The 18,601-nt window shown below is 39.4% G+C and overlaps 1 protein-coding gene across 4 annotated transcripts in view; it reads right to left on the reverse strand.

Annotated features, from left to right (window-relative positions):
* The window catches only part of PIEZO2 (piezo type mechanosensitive ion channel component 2), a gene marked incomplete at both ends in the record, with an annotated part of 345,228 nt that overhangs the window by 274,457 nt on the left and 52,170 nt on the right, over positions 1–18,601 (reverse strand). For all 4 annotated transcript variants that reach the window (XM_080920084.1, XM_080920082.1, XM_080920083.1 and 1 more), the window contains one exon: positions 11,832–11,927. In XM_080920084.1, the coding sequence (XP_080776210.1) occupies positions 11,832–11,927 (96 nt within the window). The remainder of the gene's footprint in view (positions 1–11,831; positions 11,928–18,601) is intronic.

Below are 18,601 nucleotides of genomic sequence, written 5' to 3' on the forward strand. Positions count from 1 at the left end.
TAGATGGAACAGATGCCCTGTGGAGATCAAAGCATCCCAAATAGGTCCACAACAGAATCTGCTATGCTGATCTAACCACGGTGATGCTGGATGTGTGAACTGAAGAGAAAACACTCAAGAAAGTTGGATAATGTGGGAAGGAAGAGTCTTCTTGGGAAAGGAAAACAAAGTTCCCCATGTGGACGTTTGAGAAGTACAAGGGGTTACAGAACATGAAGAGGTCATTAGGCACAGATATGGAAGGGTCTTCTTTCAGAAATTGCTTATCAGTCTAAAATATATTTCTAAAACCCTCTACTGTTTTCTGCATGGTGCAACCTCCTTATGAATGAGTGTTTTAATATCCTAGGTTTGCAATCATAAACTAAAGCATTCATCTTCAGTCAGCAAAACAAGAGTCAGAATTCACCATTCATCTACCCTCTGGATAGAGCTCTATGTAGATTGTGATCTGTGTTGTCCTGACTCCATAAAAGGGTCCCCAGGGGTCCTCTACCTCAATAGTCCCTATTTCTGCTCTCCACGGCAACAGAAGATGTATGGTAGCATGTACAACTTACTAAATTGCCAATATGCCTATGAAAAGAGACACCTCAAGATAAAGACTCACAAGTGGGTGCTTTAATAGGCATATGCTCAGGACAAGTGATTGGTTAGAAGCTGGTATGGAAAGAAAAAAGGTACTACAGCATGAGAAGTTAGGGTGTTACTAAGTATGGCAGTTGTACCAGATAATCTCACACACACACACACAAAAAAAAAACAAAGCAAATAAAACAAAAACTCGAGAGAGGAGCCATGCAGTTATCCTAGAATTAGGAAAGGGGACATGATGGAACCTACCATGACCATTCATGGAGATGGGAGCCATACTCAAAAGCAGAGAAGGAAAGCCTGGGGTGAAGTAGACCTTTGCAGCTGAGATGCTATGATATGAATGAGTCTTCTGCTGATTAACAGCCCAGGCAGAAGGAGGGTCAATGCCCAGATCTTAAATAGTGAGGGATCTGGGCAAAAATTCACTACAGTAAGTCATGACATTCCCACAAATAACTGGAGAAAAAGTTTTCCATCTTCCCTAGCATTTGAACAGTTTTCATTTTGAAGATCCCAGGTGTCCCCAGGAATGCTGTGACAGTGGTGGCCTTCCTTTATATGTTCCCAAAGGAGCTCGGATAAGGACTAGACAGACTACTGTGGAAAATAAAAAGACACCCTAAAGACTGTCATGGAGGCAACCGCTAAGTCTAAGTGGACAACTGTACAGTTTGGATGATATTCTCTAAGGGCCCATGTGTTGAAAACTTGGTCTCTGTTCCACAGCACCATCTGGACGTGGTAGAAACATTAGGGGGTTGGGATCTAGCAGAAAGTTAGGTCCTGGGGCTCTGTACTTTCTTGTTTTCCCTTCTCTCCTGGTTGTCAAGTCACAACACCCAATGCCACACTCTCCCACCATGACGTGCCGCATCATTCCCGGCCCAAGAGAAACACAGTTACCCAATCCTGGACTGAAACCTTTGAAACCATGAGCCAAGCTCAACCTCTCCTGTTTGTAGGTTGATAAAATACTTGAGTATTTCATCAGTGACAGAAGAATGAGTGGGTGACACAGCACACCATAACATATGCCACCACACCAGATATCACATGCCACCTTTTAAAACACGATAGCCCCACTTCTAGGTTGTTAGGGGTACTGTGGGGACCTATTCCAAAACACCTTACAGAGTCTCTAGCATTTGCAACTCAAGTGTAGAATATGCACATAAGTAAAATTGAGAACTAGATGAGAGAAAGATGAGAAGGGAGGGTCTCACTCCAGAGCTTCGAGATTGAAAGGATCGTGGCTCCACTACACACTTCAGATGCTCAGCACCCATTTAGCCAAAGCAAGCAAATACATGCTTGATGACAGCATCCATTCCTGCTTGATACTGAAAACGTATACCAAACTGCAGTTCAATGATGTCTACTTCTGCGTTCAAATGCAAGCAAGGGGAGGGCATGCATAAGGTCTGCAATTATTTTTACTGTTGTTTATAAGAGCATACGGGGGGGGGGGTAGGGAGTATCTACATGGATCACTGCATTATTCATATTAGAAGCACTCCCTCAGTAAATTAACTTCTTAGCCTGTTAGCCTCCAGCATTACTCAGCAGACCCTGATGGTGTGTGAGGACTGAGGAGACACTGGGCAGAAGAATACTTGTCTGGATTCTAGCAAGCATGCTACCACCTGCTCATTCTTCCTGTGATTATAGATAGCTTTGCCTCAGAGCTCAATGTAAAGTTTTATCTTGAGACTTTATTCCCCATACATCTGTTCAAGTCTAGATATACGGATATGTTTAAGAGGAATTGCACAGATAATGCATCCATCCTGACTAATAAGCAAATTCAAACATAGTCTTTTGCAGGTTCCGAAGCAAGCTAGTTTTAAAACTTCTTTAAAAAAACAAAAAACAAAAAAAGACTCAAATAATATGTAAACACATCACATTCAGTGGAATATTCTTAAATGGAAAATGAATTTTTAAAGTCAGAGGAGAGTGATGGTTGCCTCTTGGTTTAGATTGGATGACCCCCCCCCCCAGCTCCCAATCAACGGCTCCAGAGAAGGGATGATGATGCTAACCTTGTCAATGGAGAATTAGGAAGAGGTAGAGTCCTGTTGCAGGAAGCACTCACTGGTACTATGCCTTTTGTGTTATATCTTAATGCCCCCACTGGGCTCCAAGAGATAAGCCTCCTCCTCCATCATAGCTCGCACCCCTCTGATGCTCTCTCTGCCTTTCTCCAGGTACAACACAATGGAGACAGTAGACCCTAAAGCTCTGAGTCAAAGCAAAGCTTTGGTCTCAGCTATTTGGTCACCAAAATAGAAAACCAGAAAGCTTCTCTGCAGCTATTCTTGCATCTACATCACAAAGCTGGCTCATAATCACCTGTGAAGCTGCCTCTCTGCAACTCTATCTGAGAACATGCCAAGCTCAGCAGACAGAGAATACAGAAAAGTGAAAGTTTCTGTCGCTTGCCTAACAGTGCAGAGCCAACAGGTTTTGGAGCTGTGTCCTGAGCTGTGTCCTGCTCACTACTGCAAGGTGAGTAGCCTCACGCAAGGTCTGACCAGGAAGATGATAAGAAATGTTTGTGAAGAGCCAAAGCATCATACTGTGAAGGACAGGTCAACCTACTGAAATCAGTTCAAATGAAAAAACACGTTATGATCAAAATAGTGAGTTTGCTTCATAGACACCATTTGTCAGAGCCAAATAAATGTGTGGAACATTCATAATCCTTTCTGTTGCTATGCACTAACACAACCTGCTGTTTCCTGAACCAGGAATCATGTTGTCTAAAAGTCCTATTTGCTGCCTGCATGCCAAATTCTCAACAATAATGGGATAATAACCTGCCCCATCCTACAAAAGGACAGAAACCCTAAACATTCTATAGTCAATTTCCAAAATAGAGACTCAGACTTCTAATTACTTTGGTTAACACTCCTTTGGGTGGTGAGCTGATCTTATTGGCAATAAAACACTTACCGAATAATTTATCCAATTAAATATTTTCTTGCCATTTGGTTTATTATGACATAGTAAAACATAGTAGTAATAATAAGCCTAATGGTCTAAAGACTATTTATAACAAAAACCAGATGCAGGCTGTTTTAAATATCTGCTACTATTTCCGTTCTAATGTCTAAACACAGCTTTACAAGTTACAGACCTCTTTGCCTCTTTAAGTAGAGAAACTGAACACCATTTTTCTTTTCTCAGGGTGCTGTAAGTATATGGCTAAGTGTAGACTGGGTCAGAACCTTGGAATAAGTTAATTTGGATGTGTATAGGGGATTAAAAAGATTTATAAGATTATGTCATTTATTCATAATAAAATATAATATAGATATATAAACTATATAATTTTTATATAATTTAGAAGATTAGGACTACTTTCTGCTGAAGTACGGCCCTATTCAGACTTACATAAAGCAATATATTCTTCTTTTTGATTATTCCAAGTCAACATTGGCAAAAGTTTACAAGTGTTAACATAGCCTGCTGCAAATTCCACCTGCTTATAGTTGTCAACAGAACACAAGAAAACCCTTCATTTTCTACCTCTCTCTACCCCTGCCTTCCCAAAGCTGCAAGAGATCCAATCAAGCAAGAAAAATAACAATGATAATGTTAGGGTGTAAATATGAGTAGATGAACCAGAGGAACTATTCTCTCAGTCCAAATAACAAAACAAAATTTATTCAAAACAGAAAAGCTATTCATAATTATCTTAAATGAAAAGGTGAGCAAAACCTCTGCAAGCCACACATCAAAAAAACTCTTCAAAAACCCTGCAAAAGCGGCATTCTGGAGCTCTTCTGCCATTTCCTTGGCAATCTTACTGGCAATGATGAAGTATGGGCTGTTCTCTGTGTTTTGCCAACTCCACAAGGAGCTGCCACCATCAGGGAGCACAGAAAACTCATGGTCCCAGGAAGTACCTGTCTACCATCCACCTCTGGGTGTGAAGTTTTGCAATTCAGGGTAGATCTTTTTGGTTAAGTGATCTATTAGAATATTACTAATGATGTAATGGACAGACAGACAGCATGTCAGGGCCCTAAGGAGAGTTAGAAGTTTTGCAGAAAGGGGTGGTTTCATGTCTGTAGCCAGTCTGTCTCTGAGTACACACTGTTGGCATGGGGTGTGGGGATGCTACAATCTAAAAAATGGAAGCTTGCTAATGTGTGAATTAAAGGATATGGGGGAAGGGAAGAGATGGGGCATGTTTGGTTAAGGTGAACACAGACAGAAATATGGTATCTGAGCTGAGCCCCCTGATGTCTTGGTGTCTGGTAACCTGTGTTCCATAAATTTTCTTAGGAAAGAATTAGGGATCCAATAATCCTCCAGGAATCCATACACATTGAGGGCCAAATATCCACTAAAGGACTTTAAGTACAGAAGTTGCCATTTCTTTTTTATAATTGAACAACTTTATTTTTTAAAAAAACAGAGATAAATGTACAGATTTTTGTATAAAAGTATATGAATACATTTTTGTCAGTACTTGATTTTTTTAAAGGTTTGATAGTATGCATTAAAATCTTACTAGTTACAATGAGCATAAAGTACATGTAAAACAGGATGTAACCTGGAAATGGTCCAAGAGAGAGCTAAGCAAACAGACATCAATTTCCAATGTACTGCAAACATCACACTGCAGATGGATGTGTGTCTCCCTCCCAGACTGTGGGCTCACTTCTAATTGTACTAGAACAATTGCCTATTAATGCAGTGTCTGGATTGTACAAATGGCAATGAAGGTTGCCTGCATCACTTACTGCTATCTACCAGAAGAGCATCTCACCACAGCCACATCTAAACTGGATCTTGAGGATACTATTTGGCCTCTGGTAGTTCTAGAATCAACTAGTGTCTTAGGGTGCTGCCTTCTCGCCTGGATGCTTCATCTGATAACAAGTAAGATCACATGTATACATCCACACAAGCATCATGGCAGTATATACATCTGTAATGTGTATCAGCACTATAGCCTTCATTCCAGTCAACATCAAACTGTCTCCCTCACAATGAGCAGTAACCTCAGATTCTCTTTAAACAAAGCACTCTGTCCTTTTCTTCTGAAATCAACAGAACCCATTTAGTGTCCAGTTTTAATCATATCCACCTTGAATGTGAATGCTACTTGAGTCAGACTCCTCTCACAGGGACAGCAGTTCTCTACCACAGCTTTCATTCTTTTGTCTCCAGACAGAGATGAGGGGAACCCTGAATTCACCTCATGAAAGCAACAGCTTAGATGGGCTTAAATAGGCAGCTTCCAAAGGCAGTTAGACTGGGAAAGCCAACACTTGACCAGCTGCACAAAATACAGGGTGTGAAAGGCCCGCTCCAGGGAAATGCCAGTTTTTCTACACCTCTTCATCCTCCACAAAACTCAACACAGTGCCTCATGAAGGACAGACAGTCTTCTGATTAACATCTGTTGAAAGGCAAAACTAGTCACACTTAATGTGATATGTTGTCCATGTAAGGTACGAATAAGCCATCAATCCACACCAATATGTTAAAAACATTTCCATTAAATAGACTCATAGTGTCTTTCCAGACCTATGTGCTCAGAGCCAAATTAGCTATCCACCAAAAGTATTCACTAACTAACTTGGCTTCCTTCTTTCCTTCTGAAACCTGATAGAACTAAGTTCTGTCCAAGGCATGAGTCAGAACACTATAGAAATCATGCACACAGTATTACTTAGAATTCTGCCTCTACATGCAATATAGACAATATAGTTATATCTGTCTGTCTTTCTGTCTGTCTGTTTGTCTATCATCTGTTTGTATGTCTGTCTATCTATTTATTTTATGGGGATGAATGTTTGCCTGCATGTATTTATGTGCTCAGTGCTTTCAGGAGTCAGAGTAAGGTATCAAATCCCCTGGAACTCAAGTTACAGATGGTTGTGACTCACCACATCCAGAGGTACTGGGAATTGAACCCAGGTCCTCTGCAAGAACAAATGCTCCAAATGTCTAGCCATCTCTCCGGCACCATGTAATAATGTTTTTAATAATACAGTATATCAAGAGTTCACTGATCTAAAAAAGACCAAGTACTGACAAAAAAGTATTCATATACTTTTATGCAAAAATGCTTAAAATCTGTACATTTATCTTTGTTTTTTAAAATAAAGTTGTTTTTTAAAAAAAGGTTCACTGAGAGAATTAAATTAACGAATGTGTGAAAATAATCAGATGTATTTAGGAGACATTGCTACTCACTCTCTATTAATAGGCCAATTAGCCTAAATATTATTAGATATCTAGGAGCAAAACATAAGGAACCTAGAAAATTACCTAATACTTTGCTGTTGTTTAGAAAGAATATTTAGAGTCGTTCAGTGAAGATTAGCTATAGCCACTAATGAGAGTATGTTCTACATGTCAGATGCTTGGATCTAGCATTACTTGACACCGAAACAAACCATGCGAATCTCAAAACTCTGTGTTTAATAAGCCCTTGTTGTGGTCTTCTTTAAAACCATGTTTTAAACACTCATCTCCCATCTGAACAAAATACAAACTATGTTTACCAGCACACTGTCCTCGGAGTATACAGTATAAGCAACCTGTTGTGTGCCTGGATGAAAAACTTAGAGCCTCCCAAATTTGCAACACTGGGCCATGTGATGTTAATTACACACTAGTTAAAGAACTTAATGGGGACCTGTTTCAGTCCTTAACCCAGCACACTCTGTTCATGAACAGCAAGAAAGCTCTCATTTCCTCTCCTTCAGTATCACATGCTTAAATAAAATGCCCATCATTGTAACTGAACACATAAAACATTTTAGTAGACTTGCGGTCTTCAATTACTCGTGTCTCTCTGATCCTAATAAAATTGCAAACAGTAGAGTTCCATGTCCTGTTGTACTCTGTGCTTCTGTCTCCGGAGGACCTGTGCATGCAATGACCTACTGTATTATTTTGCTGTTACAGAGGTAATGGTTCACAAACTTTACTTGAGCACAAGGCACTAGAGTAAATTCATTCTGAAAACATTGTCTGGCTGTCTCCCACAAACCAGGCACAAGAGTCAACAGAGCAGTGTATCCCCCACTATTTTGGTGGTCATGCACAAGAGAGAAAAAGCACACTGTATTCATCTAAGGTAAGATCAAAAAGTTCAGGTAACCTTTATGCCTAATGCTTGCTCAGGCTCCAGTGAACCTCAGGGCAAGGTTGTTTATTTGCAACCTGTGGTTCTTTGCCTTCTGGATGATAAAAACATAATGTTAGTGAAGCTAGAAGAGTTTGATATAGGTAAAGGGGCTTTGATGAGCAGCCCTTGCGAGCATACAGAACACACTAGATGGTACAGAGCCACTGCTTGGGAAGCCCAGGGTAAGGAGCAAAGTCAACAGAGAGTGGCTCGTGAGTGTAGAGGGAAATAGCTGTGCACTTACTGTATCAGTCTATTCTGTGCAGCCATCAGCAAATATCTGAACCCAGGTAATTTACAAAGAAGCCTATTTGGCTCTACATACTATATAAGACATTTCAGAGAACAATCTGACAAAGTAGGTGACTTCTAGAGGAGATTATTCTGGAAGAAAGTTGAGAACTCACATCCTTGAGGAAGTAGACATATTCAGCCATGTTAAAAATGAATGGCAATGAAGACCATTATCCCTAAGCCTGTGCACCACCAGACATTAGCTACCATGAGCTCTTCATCAGACCACTGCATCTGAATGACACTCCCATGGGCATGACTAGTAATGCTGGGTTACATACAGATGCACTGTCTGGATGCTGTGGTTCTAGCAGTTTCCAATGGTTCTTCTACTGAAGCACACATGCATGCACACACATTCACACAACATACTTCCTAGCTAATTGTCAATGCTGTTTCAACATTATGTCCAGGTTCTTGGTTTTCTTATCACTTTTGATGAATTTTTTGTATTTCATATTCTTTTATAACATACCTATAGTCATTCATGTTTTAGGTTAGAACCCCAAAAGATTCAGTCCTACTGAGATAATAACACATTTGAAGGGGCTGAGCCATTTAATGAGTGAGCTTCCTAGTCTTCCACAAGCCCTTCCCAATGTTTCCTCTTTAAACTCATTATTGCTTTCCATAGAAAACATGCCCAGGGAGTGCGGGGAAGTACAGTTCAATCCGTTTGAAGAGGAACAGGTCTGACAAAACTCTGGTGGAGTGGTTCTAAATCTTTCTAATGCTGTGACCCTTTATTACAGATCTTCACTCTGTGGTGACTCCCAACCATAACATCATTGTACTATTACTTCATAACTATCACTTTGCTACTGATATGAATCATAATGTATATGTCTAATATGCAGAACATCGGATGTGACCCTTGTGAAAGGGTCCTTAAACACCAAAGAGGTTGCAACCAACAGGCTGAGAACTGCTGTTTTAGAGTCCCCAGTGAGAAGGGAGCTCCTGGAACCACCAGTAAGTGAATAGCCACGTGGTCGGTCCACACGGCTGTTGCAGAAAGGATTCCCTGGCTAGCTACTAGTATCTGTCTCTCCTCTCCAGTAGCTCTTTATTTCAAATCAAGAATTTGCTGACTATATAAGTTTTATTTTCCCTAATCAGATAGTTCCATGTGTTGTGTATAATGAATTCCTGAACAATTTTATTACCATGGTGTTTATGTATGTGGTGGGGTCAACGCATGACATCAACATGTGATAGAAAGCTCCCTTCACTGAGTAATTGGAAACATGTCCTCTAAGGGGATTGTGGGATCCAGTCCCAAAGTAGCTTTTAAAAACAGAAGTTTTAGTGTTTGGGCATATAAATCATCTTCTTTATCAGTGCAGTCTATAACCCAGGCAGCAAAAGGTATTCCTCTTCAGATAGTCTTCGTCTTGCTGTTGACACCAAGTTCAAAGTAGGTGGATGGTTGTAACCTAACGAACCACAATTGTTCATCTGGAATCAGTCTAAGAACCACATGAAAGAATATATAAGGTAATGCATAGCACTGATGTTCCCCACACACCGGGCAGCTCTGTAAGCACACTGAAAGGAAGCCCAATCACATAAGCAAAGACGTCCATCCACACAAGTAGAGAGACAGAGCAAAAAGCAGAGGAGCATGTCTGTATTAACACTGGATCCTAGGGAGGCATTCCGGCATCAGCTCTTGGGACAAATTCCAATTCACATGAGGACTTGGCCATGAGCTTCCCAGCAGGTACAGTGCAGAGTCTGATGAGAACCTTTTGCTAATGTAGCTGTCAGCTGGTTCTTGAGATGTGGTTATGAACCCAGACTTTCATGGCTCTGTGCATTTGAGGCTGAGCCCTGCCCTGAGAAGCCACACTGTTCCTCTCTGACAGTCTGAGCCCATTGGCTCCATGCAGGCCCTCACACCACTTAGAAGTATCTAACTCACCCACTCTGTCTTTGCACAGAGTCTCTAGAAATGTAAATGCATGGGTTTTGTGTCCTGTAGGTCAAGAAAAAAAAATCACGTATATTACAGAAGTAAACAAACAGATGAGGTTAGGTTAACATCAGTCATGTTTCCTGGTGCTAAAATGCAGGAAAAGGGAAAAATGAAACACCAGGACGCTGCTTCCAAAAGCGGATGTAGGGATTTCCTCGTAAGCCTGCTCTGTCCTTCTCTTCTGATGGGACCAGAATCAGCAGGCACCTGTGGTCTTCTTTGCACACTGACCTTGTAACTTTTCAATTACAGGATATTTCTGCACATGTGGAGAATTTGGGAGGTTTTTATTCTGTGTTGTATATGCCATACCCTGAAGAGTGTCAGGGCCCAGTGGACTAGGTTTAGCCCAATGGACACCTCTAAAATTGTTAGAGATTCGGGTTATCTATTGGGGGATTTAAAAAAAAGAAAATCTAAGAGCTGTCACACAAGGGTGAAGACGATTTTATTTACTTATCTCCACATATAATGGGATTCTACATTGACATAAGAGCAACAGACAATTGAAGGGAACACATCAAAGCATCTACTTTAAAAGGACTGTGCTCTGCCTGCTCCCCAAACTTTCCTTTGCACTATGCATTTCAAACCCTGGAAAAGGAGTTGCCAATATATAACAATCTCATTTCGGGGGCCAGAAATCCTATGCTGACCTCTTCAGTGTGAGGTTACAGTGAAGGGAGTCCCATGAACACTGAAATTATTGTTTAACTTCTGTTTCTGCAGCTCTTCTTAGCTCGGTCTAATAAACACATAATTCAAAGCTGTAATGGAATCTTCTGCATCAGGGAAATAGGCATAGCATCTGTAGCTCTAACTACTAGAGTAAATGGGCAACGCAATGCCCTATAATCAGGAAGGAAGAGGAGGATGAAGTTGTTTTCTGTCCTTTGCACACTCTCTTTGCTGTTTCTCCAAAAGAGCCCATCACTAAAAGGCCGTCACCACCAATGGCCTTTCTCACGCCACTGAAGGTCAGGACAAACTGAATTTCCTCTTCCTGCCATGAAAACACAGCCGTTTCACTCACCTACGGCATTTGGCACAGTCAATGTTTCTTGTAATGGCAAGGCATTACAAAAGCAGTTTACTTCACCAGGTTCCTTTTTCATATCTGTGGAAGGACTTCCACCAAGGGCCATCACAAACCAGAAAATGCTACCTCATTAGACCCTTAGGAAACAGTCACCGTTCTTTTCTCTGTCTCACAGAACAACAGACAAGTATTTAAAACTCCACTGGAACCTGTTTCACACACTATCTAAAGAAAGTACTGCTTTCTGTTATCATTATATTCTTAAGGAACATATTGGGGGAAAAAAAAAGCAAAACAAAGAAACAAAAGACTCAACTGATGAAACAGCAAGGAATGGCAGAAAACCAGGCTTCCGACCCAGTTCTCCCACCACAAGGCTCCAGTGGGCTGGTCCCATGTTGTTCTGCTCTTTTCAGTGACAATATTCTCTGCAACAACACATTATTTAAATGCTTATGCTAGCTCTACCATGTGACAAGCCTTGTTTTAATTGACAGTACTCTGCAGTAGTTTTCATTAACCACAGACTTCCAGATTTTCTGTCAGGCCTCCTTAGTTAGGAGCTGATATAGGGAGAATGGCTGCGTATGTAAGAATGACGTGTGTAACCCAAGCAAATCGTTGTGTTCTACTTGATAGTGGTTTTAGCACTGGGCACCTACCCCTGCTGCCCAGATGATGTCCTCCCTGAATAAACACAAGCCCCAGGAATGGTGAAAAGCACATCCAAGCTTTATAACTCTTCTGGGAACAATAAAAGGCCTTACCTTGCATCGTTGATTTGGTTGGTTCTGAGAACAGAGGAATGAGCAAGAGGTAGATAAGGTAGACGAAGGAGAGCCCATTGTACCGGAATGCACATGCTATGATTGGGAAGAGAGAAGAACACGACATTAATGACAGCATGGTGGAGCCATGGTGGTCATATCAAAACTCACAGGTTTTACTCTCTGAACCAGTGATTCTCAACCTTCCCAACACTGTAACCCTTTAATACAGTTCCTCATGTTACAAGGACCCCCAGCCATGAAATTATTATCATTACTACTTCATAACTGTATCTTTGCTACTGTTATGAATTATAATGTAAATATATGATATTTCTGATGGTCTTAGGTGACTCCATGAAAGCATTGTTCTACTCCCAAAGGGGTTGCAACCCAGAAGCTGAAAACCACTGCTCTAAACAGATAAATCAATCTCAAGGCAATCAACAGTTTCTGTGTTTGCTACTGTATTGGGTATGATGTAAAATCTCTCTCTCTCTCTCTCTCTCTCTCTCTCTCTCTCTCTCTCTCTCTCTCTCTCTCTCTCTCTCTCACATACACACACACACACACACAAAACCAAACAGGTCTTTGTTCTTAAAATCTAAAAATGAACTTAAAGTTAATAGAATAGTTCTATTAAAATTAGCAAGGTAACTTGTTAAACAAGTACATAATTTGAAAATGTGTAAAGCCAGAAAATGTGGGTAGAAATGTAAAAGATTGATATCAGCTCAGGACCTCTGGAGCCGAGTTCTCAGCACAAAAGATATTTATGTACCCTAGAAGGAAAAAAGAAGTAGAAAATAAGAGACAAAGGCAGGAGACAGAAAACAAGAGAAAATGGGAAAAGGAGCAAGGAAGAGGTGCCAAGAATATTTGTCCCTGAGTTGGGGACAACGGCTGCTTTTGGATAGAGAAGGCAGACATGGCCTATAGAAAAATGGCAGTTTATAAAGGTAAAAGGGGAAGCCTATGTTAGTATGTGGTGGTACATTTTGATTGGGCATATTAACTGGGGCAGCTAAAGAGGACTTCTGATTGCTGGACTTCAATACATTGGTAGCTGGGTCTTGGTAGTCAGCTTCAGGAAGAGGAAATAGACAAAAAAAGGAAGCCACCTTGGTTTCTAGTTTTAGGAATATAATCTAATGTGTTTTAACCAAGGCAGAGGGAATAGGGAAAGAAGAGTGAGGCCGGACAGAGCCAGGTTTGCCATGCTTGTGCTGGCTAGAGTCCCTTCAAGGAAGAAGTTTTATAAACAATAGACTTTAGTTTTTTACCAGGTTTAAAATTTACTATATTGCTATAAGATGTTTTCCATAAACTTAATTGTATCCATAAAGCAAAAACCTATCATCTATTTGCCAAAGAAGAAAGGAAAAACATTTTTAAAAAATCAAAGAAAAATACCAAATCAAAAAAGGACAGTGAGAGCAAAAGAAAGAATAGAAGGCTTTATAAAAACAACCAGAAAATAGTGGCAAAATAGCAACAGTAAGTTTTACCTATCAGCAACTACCTTAAACTTCAGTGCATTAAATTCTTTAAGCAAAAGACAGAGGGTAACCTATCTTTAGACAAAATATGGGGGGCAGTAGGCTAACTATGAATGGTCACCTCTCCCTCCTCTCCTGCTTCAGCCTCTCCTCTCTCAACCCATATCTCCAGTGGACCACACAGGTCTTCTCCCTTCCTTCCCTAGCGCAACACTTATCTCAGCCCCCAACCCCAGCAGGCATTCCTGGGAACCCACACACTGCTATAGCCAGGGACGAAGGTAGACTAGCTTAAATTCTTCATTCTACCTCAGTTGTTCCAAATCCAACCCCCCAGTCTCATTCCCAACTACTGGCTGTGGACTCCCCTCACTCCCTGACCCTATTTCTAGGGGACTAAGCGAATATTGGTGAACACCCTGCTTTCTTCCCTCCTCTGGATCCCCTCAAGATCCCACTACCAGCCCATCCTCATTCATTCATAAGTATTAGTTCCCAATACCTAGAAAAATATTTTATCCAGATCCCTAGAAGGATCCGAGGATTTCCTACCAGCATCACAAAGCCATGATACCCTTCTAGAAACCAGAGAGGACAAGGGAAAACAAGAATCAAAATACCTACCCAACAAAGACAAGACCAGATAACAACACATAGAATTACAGTCAGATGCCTTGATGCCAGTGTAAAACCACAATCAATAACAGCCAGTACACTTTGTTTCCACTAGAGTTCAGCAACCCTACTATAGTAGGGCCTGAGAATTGCAACATAGCAAAGATAAAGACCTTGAAACAGCAATTATGAACATGCTAGGCGTCCTTAAAGAGGAAATTAATAAATCCCTTAACGAAATCTATGAAAATACAAACAGTAGAAGGAAATGAATAAAATACTTCAAGTCCTGACCTGAAAGTAGAAATACTGATTAGTAAAGAGACTTAAACGGAGGAAAATCTGGAAATGAAAACCTTAGGAACTTGAACAAGAATTTTGTAGGCAAGCTTTTCTATTATTAAAGACATGATGGAAGAAACAGATACCTCAGTCAAAAAGGTGTTAGATTAAAAAAAAATTCCTATAGGAAAACATCCAGGACACCTGGAACTACTGTGAAATAATAGATAGAAAGAAAGGAGAAGAAACCCAGGTCAAAGTCACAGAAAATATTTTCAACAAAATCATAGAAGAAAATTCCCCTAACCTATCAAAGCATCAGAAACAAACAGAACACCAAATAGAATGGACCAGAAAAGAAAAATTTCCCTCAGCACATAATAATCAAACCACTAAATGAACAGAACAAAGAAAAATACTAAAAGTTACAAGGGATAAAAAGGCCAAGTAACATATGAAAGCAGACTTACTAGAATAACACTTGGCTTCTCAGTGTTGACTCTAGAAGCCAGAAAAGTCCCCTCAGCACGTAATAATCAAAACAATAAATGAACAGAACAAATAAAAATTTTAAAAGCTATAAGGGATAAGGGCAAAGTAACATAGGAATGGCAGACCTATTAGAAAAGCCCTTGACGTCTCAATGTTGACTCTAGAAACCAGAAGGGTCTGGACAGATGTGAAGGATACCCTATAAAACATCACAGATTCAAGGCAAGACTACTCTAGCCAACAAAACTTAAAATCATCCCAGATGGAGAAAATAAGATAGTTCATAATAAAACTAAATTTAAGCACTAGAGGGAAAACTCCAACATAAAAAAAGTTAATCATACACAAGAAAACACAAGCAATAAATAATTATAGACCAGTAAACAAAGAGGAGAACATCACACACACACACACACACACACACACTACAACAAAATAACAGGAATCAACAAACATTGCTTATCGATAACACTCACTATATTCTCAATTCCCCTAATAAAAAGACACAGACAGAAAAAATGTTATCAATATGATGCATGCAATTATACACCTTGATATCAAGGATAGACATTGCCTAAGGGTAAAAAGGATGTAAAATGATATTTCAAGCAATGGACCTAAGAAGTAATCTGGTAAAATCGTCTTAATATCTGACAAATTAGACCAAATCAAAACTAATAAGAAGAGATAGGAAAGGCTACTATATACTCATCAGAGGGAAAATCCACAGATTTGCAGAAGTACTGCAAATTTTAACATCTACACAACAAACACAAGGGGACCCAAGTTCATAAAAAATACTAATACAGCTTAAGTCTCATAGTGATAATGGTGAATACAGCACCCCACTCTCAGCAACAGACAGGTCAATCAGACAACTAAACAGAGAAATGCTGGTCATAAACCAAGTGGAACAAATGAATGAAGAAAGAGAATTACAGACCAATTTCCCATCAAAAATAGTCAATAAAATACTTGTGAACTGAATCTAAAAGCACATCACAGAGATCATTCACCGTGATCAAGACATGAAGAGATGGCTCAACATATATAAATGTAGAAATGTAATCTGTTATATAAACAAACTGGAAGACCAAGAGCACATAATCAGTTCATTAGAAGCCTTTGACAAAATCCCAAATCTCTTCATAATAAAGTTCTGGAGAGACTAGGCATATAGGGGACATAACTCAATATACCAATACCCATACGCAACATTAATATTTAAATGGAGAGAAACTCAATGTAATTCCACTAAGATCAGAACTAAGACAAGGTTGTTCACTATCTCCATACCTATCCAATATAGTACTTGAAGAAGAAGAAGAAAACTGAAGTCTATCAAGGGGATACAAATTGGAAGGGAAGAAGTCAAAGCATATTTATTTGTGAAAGATATGATAGTATATGTAAGTTACCCTAAAAATGTAACTGAAAAATTTCTACAGCTGATAAACACTTTCAGAAAAGGAGCTGGATGTAAAATCAACTCACAAAAGTAATCAGCTTTCAGGTAGACAAATGAAAACTGAAACACAGAAAATAATAAATCAGAAAAACAACACCCTTCACAGTGTCCTCAGAAATATAAAATATCTTGAAGTAACTCTAACTAAGCAAGTGAAACAATTGGATAAATAAAAATGTTAAGCTACTGAAGAAATTATAGAAGATATAAGTAAATGAAAAGATGTCCCATGCTCATGGACCAGTAGGATTCATGTAGTAAAAATAGCCATTCTACCAAAGCAATTTACAAAATCTATGCAATCCCCATCAAAATGCCTACAAAATTTTTCACAGATCTCGAAAGGATAATTTTCAGCTTCATGGCAGAACACACACACAAACACACACACTAGCTAAAACAATCCTGAATCATAAAATAACTGATGAAGTTGTTCCCACCTCTAACCTCATACTGTACTACAGAGCTGTTTTAATAAAAATGGCAAAGAACTGACCCCTAATCAGACATGTAGATCAATGTACATATTGAAACAGTGAACTCTCAAAAGTGATAACTCAATGGCTACGAAACAATTAACGAAATGTTTAACATCCTTAGTCATCAAGGAAATGCAAGTCAAACTACTCTGAGAATGTATCTTAAAACCCACCAGAATGCTAAATCAATAATAGAGCTCATGCTAGCAAGAATGAAAAGTAAGGAGAGCACTCTTCCATTGCTGGTGTGAGTGAAAACTTATAAAAGTCACTATGGAAAGCAGTGTGGCAGCTCCTCGGAAAGATGGGAATTGATCTACCTCAAGGTCCAGCTAAAGCACTCTTGGGCACACACCCAAAAAGGTCACTTCAGCCTAACACAGAGACAGTTGCTCAAACCATGTTCATCATTGCTCTATTTATAACAGCCAAAAATTTGAAACAACCTAGATGTCCCTCAGCAGAGGAATGAATAAAAAAAAAAAATGTGGTGCATTTACACAATGGGATATTAATCAGCTGTTTAAAAAAATGAAACCATGTAATTCAAAAGTAAATGGATGATACCACAAAAAGTAATCTTAGTTAATCCAGACCCAAAGAGACAAAAATGATAACTTCCTTGCTCATTCATAGTCAGAGAAGTCTCCTCCTACATCAAATGGAACAAACACAGAGACACACACCCAGACAATATGCAGAGAATAGGAGATCTTGGAACACTTGTCCCAAAGGTGACGTCTCCATCAACCCCCACTTCCCAGCCCCTGCCAAAAAAAAAAGTAGTAAGAGTTTAAGAGCCAGAGGAGATGGAGGACACCAAGGGGACAAACCCTTTAAGTCGATCTGTTTAACATACATAGAGACTCACAGAGACTAAGGCAGCGTGCACAGGCCTGCACAGGTCTGTATCAGGTTCTATCCCAGGGCTGAACGAAGTAGAGACATGACCTTAGATCTAACCTAGACACTGTCCCTTGCAAAGTGATAATCACTTGCAAGTGAAAATTTCATTTTCTCTGAGGGAATCTCTCTGGGATAACTATTCTTAACACATGGCCAACAGAAAACAAATTCAATGAATCCAATGGCATCTTTAGAGGTTACTTGTCTCATAATGTCACTTTAGGGCTGCTTTACTGATATTGTTGTTGTTGAATTTAATATTTTATTTATATTTTTCTTTCTTTCTACATTGTGGATCCTTTGTGTATATATGTTGGCTTCCAGTTTAGAAGTTTTTTTTTTTTTTTTTTTTTTTTTTTTCAGATTCCTGAGTGTGAAAATGAGGTTTCTGAATCTATACCTCTTTCTTGGGCCTTGTCTTGGGCTCTTTTTCTTGTTTTGGTTTATTGCAACACACTGGGTTTTGTTTTATCTTGCTATATTTTATTTTATTATTATCCCCTAGAAGCCTTTTTGTTTTCTAAAGAGGCAGAAAAGGGGGTGGAACCAGATGGTAGAGGCAGAAGGGAGGAATTGGAAGGAGTAAAGGGAAGAGAAAGAGTAATCAGAATATATCATAGAGAAAAACGTGTATTTTCTAAAAAGGGGGAAAAATAAGAAACATCTGTATGCTGTCTACAAGAGACTGTTCATGTTTAAGAACAGATAGGCCTGGGGAAGAAAAAAAATGAGAAAATATGCAAATAGAAATAAGACCAGAACTGGGGTATGATATGATATTACACATACATATTCTGTACGATGAGACAACAGAGGTCATTATATTGTGACCATGTAGCTGTGTTATGAAGAGTTGAAAGTACATATGTGATCAGTTAGGGGCACCTAAATACATAAATAGTGGCAGGCATTAAGAAGGGATTTTAATACAGTAACAGTAAGGGTCTGGTTCCCCAGTTTCATCTAGGACAAATCATTTCGACCAAAAACAATTAATATGAAAATATTTTATGTAAACTGACTGTAGAC

Source organism: Micromys minutus, assembly GCF_963924665.1.
Source record: "Micromys minutus genome assembly, chromosome: 8".
NCBI classification, from domain to species: domain Eukaryota; kingdom Metazoa; phylum Chordata; class Mammalia; order Rodentia; family Muridae; genus Micromys; species Micromys minutus.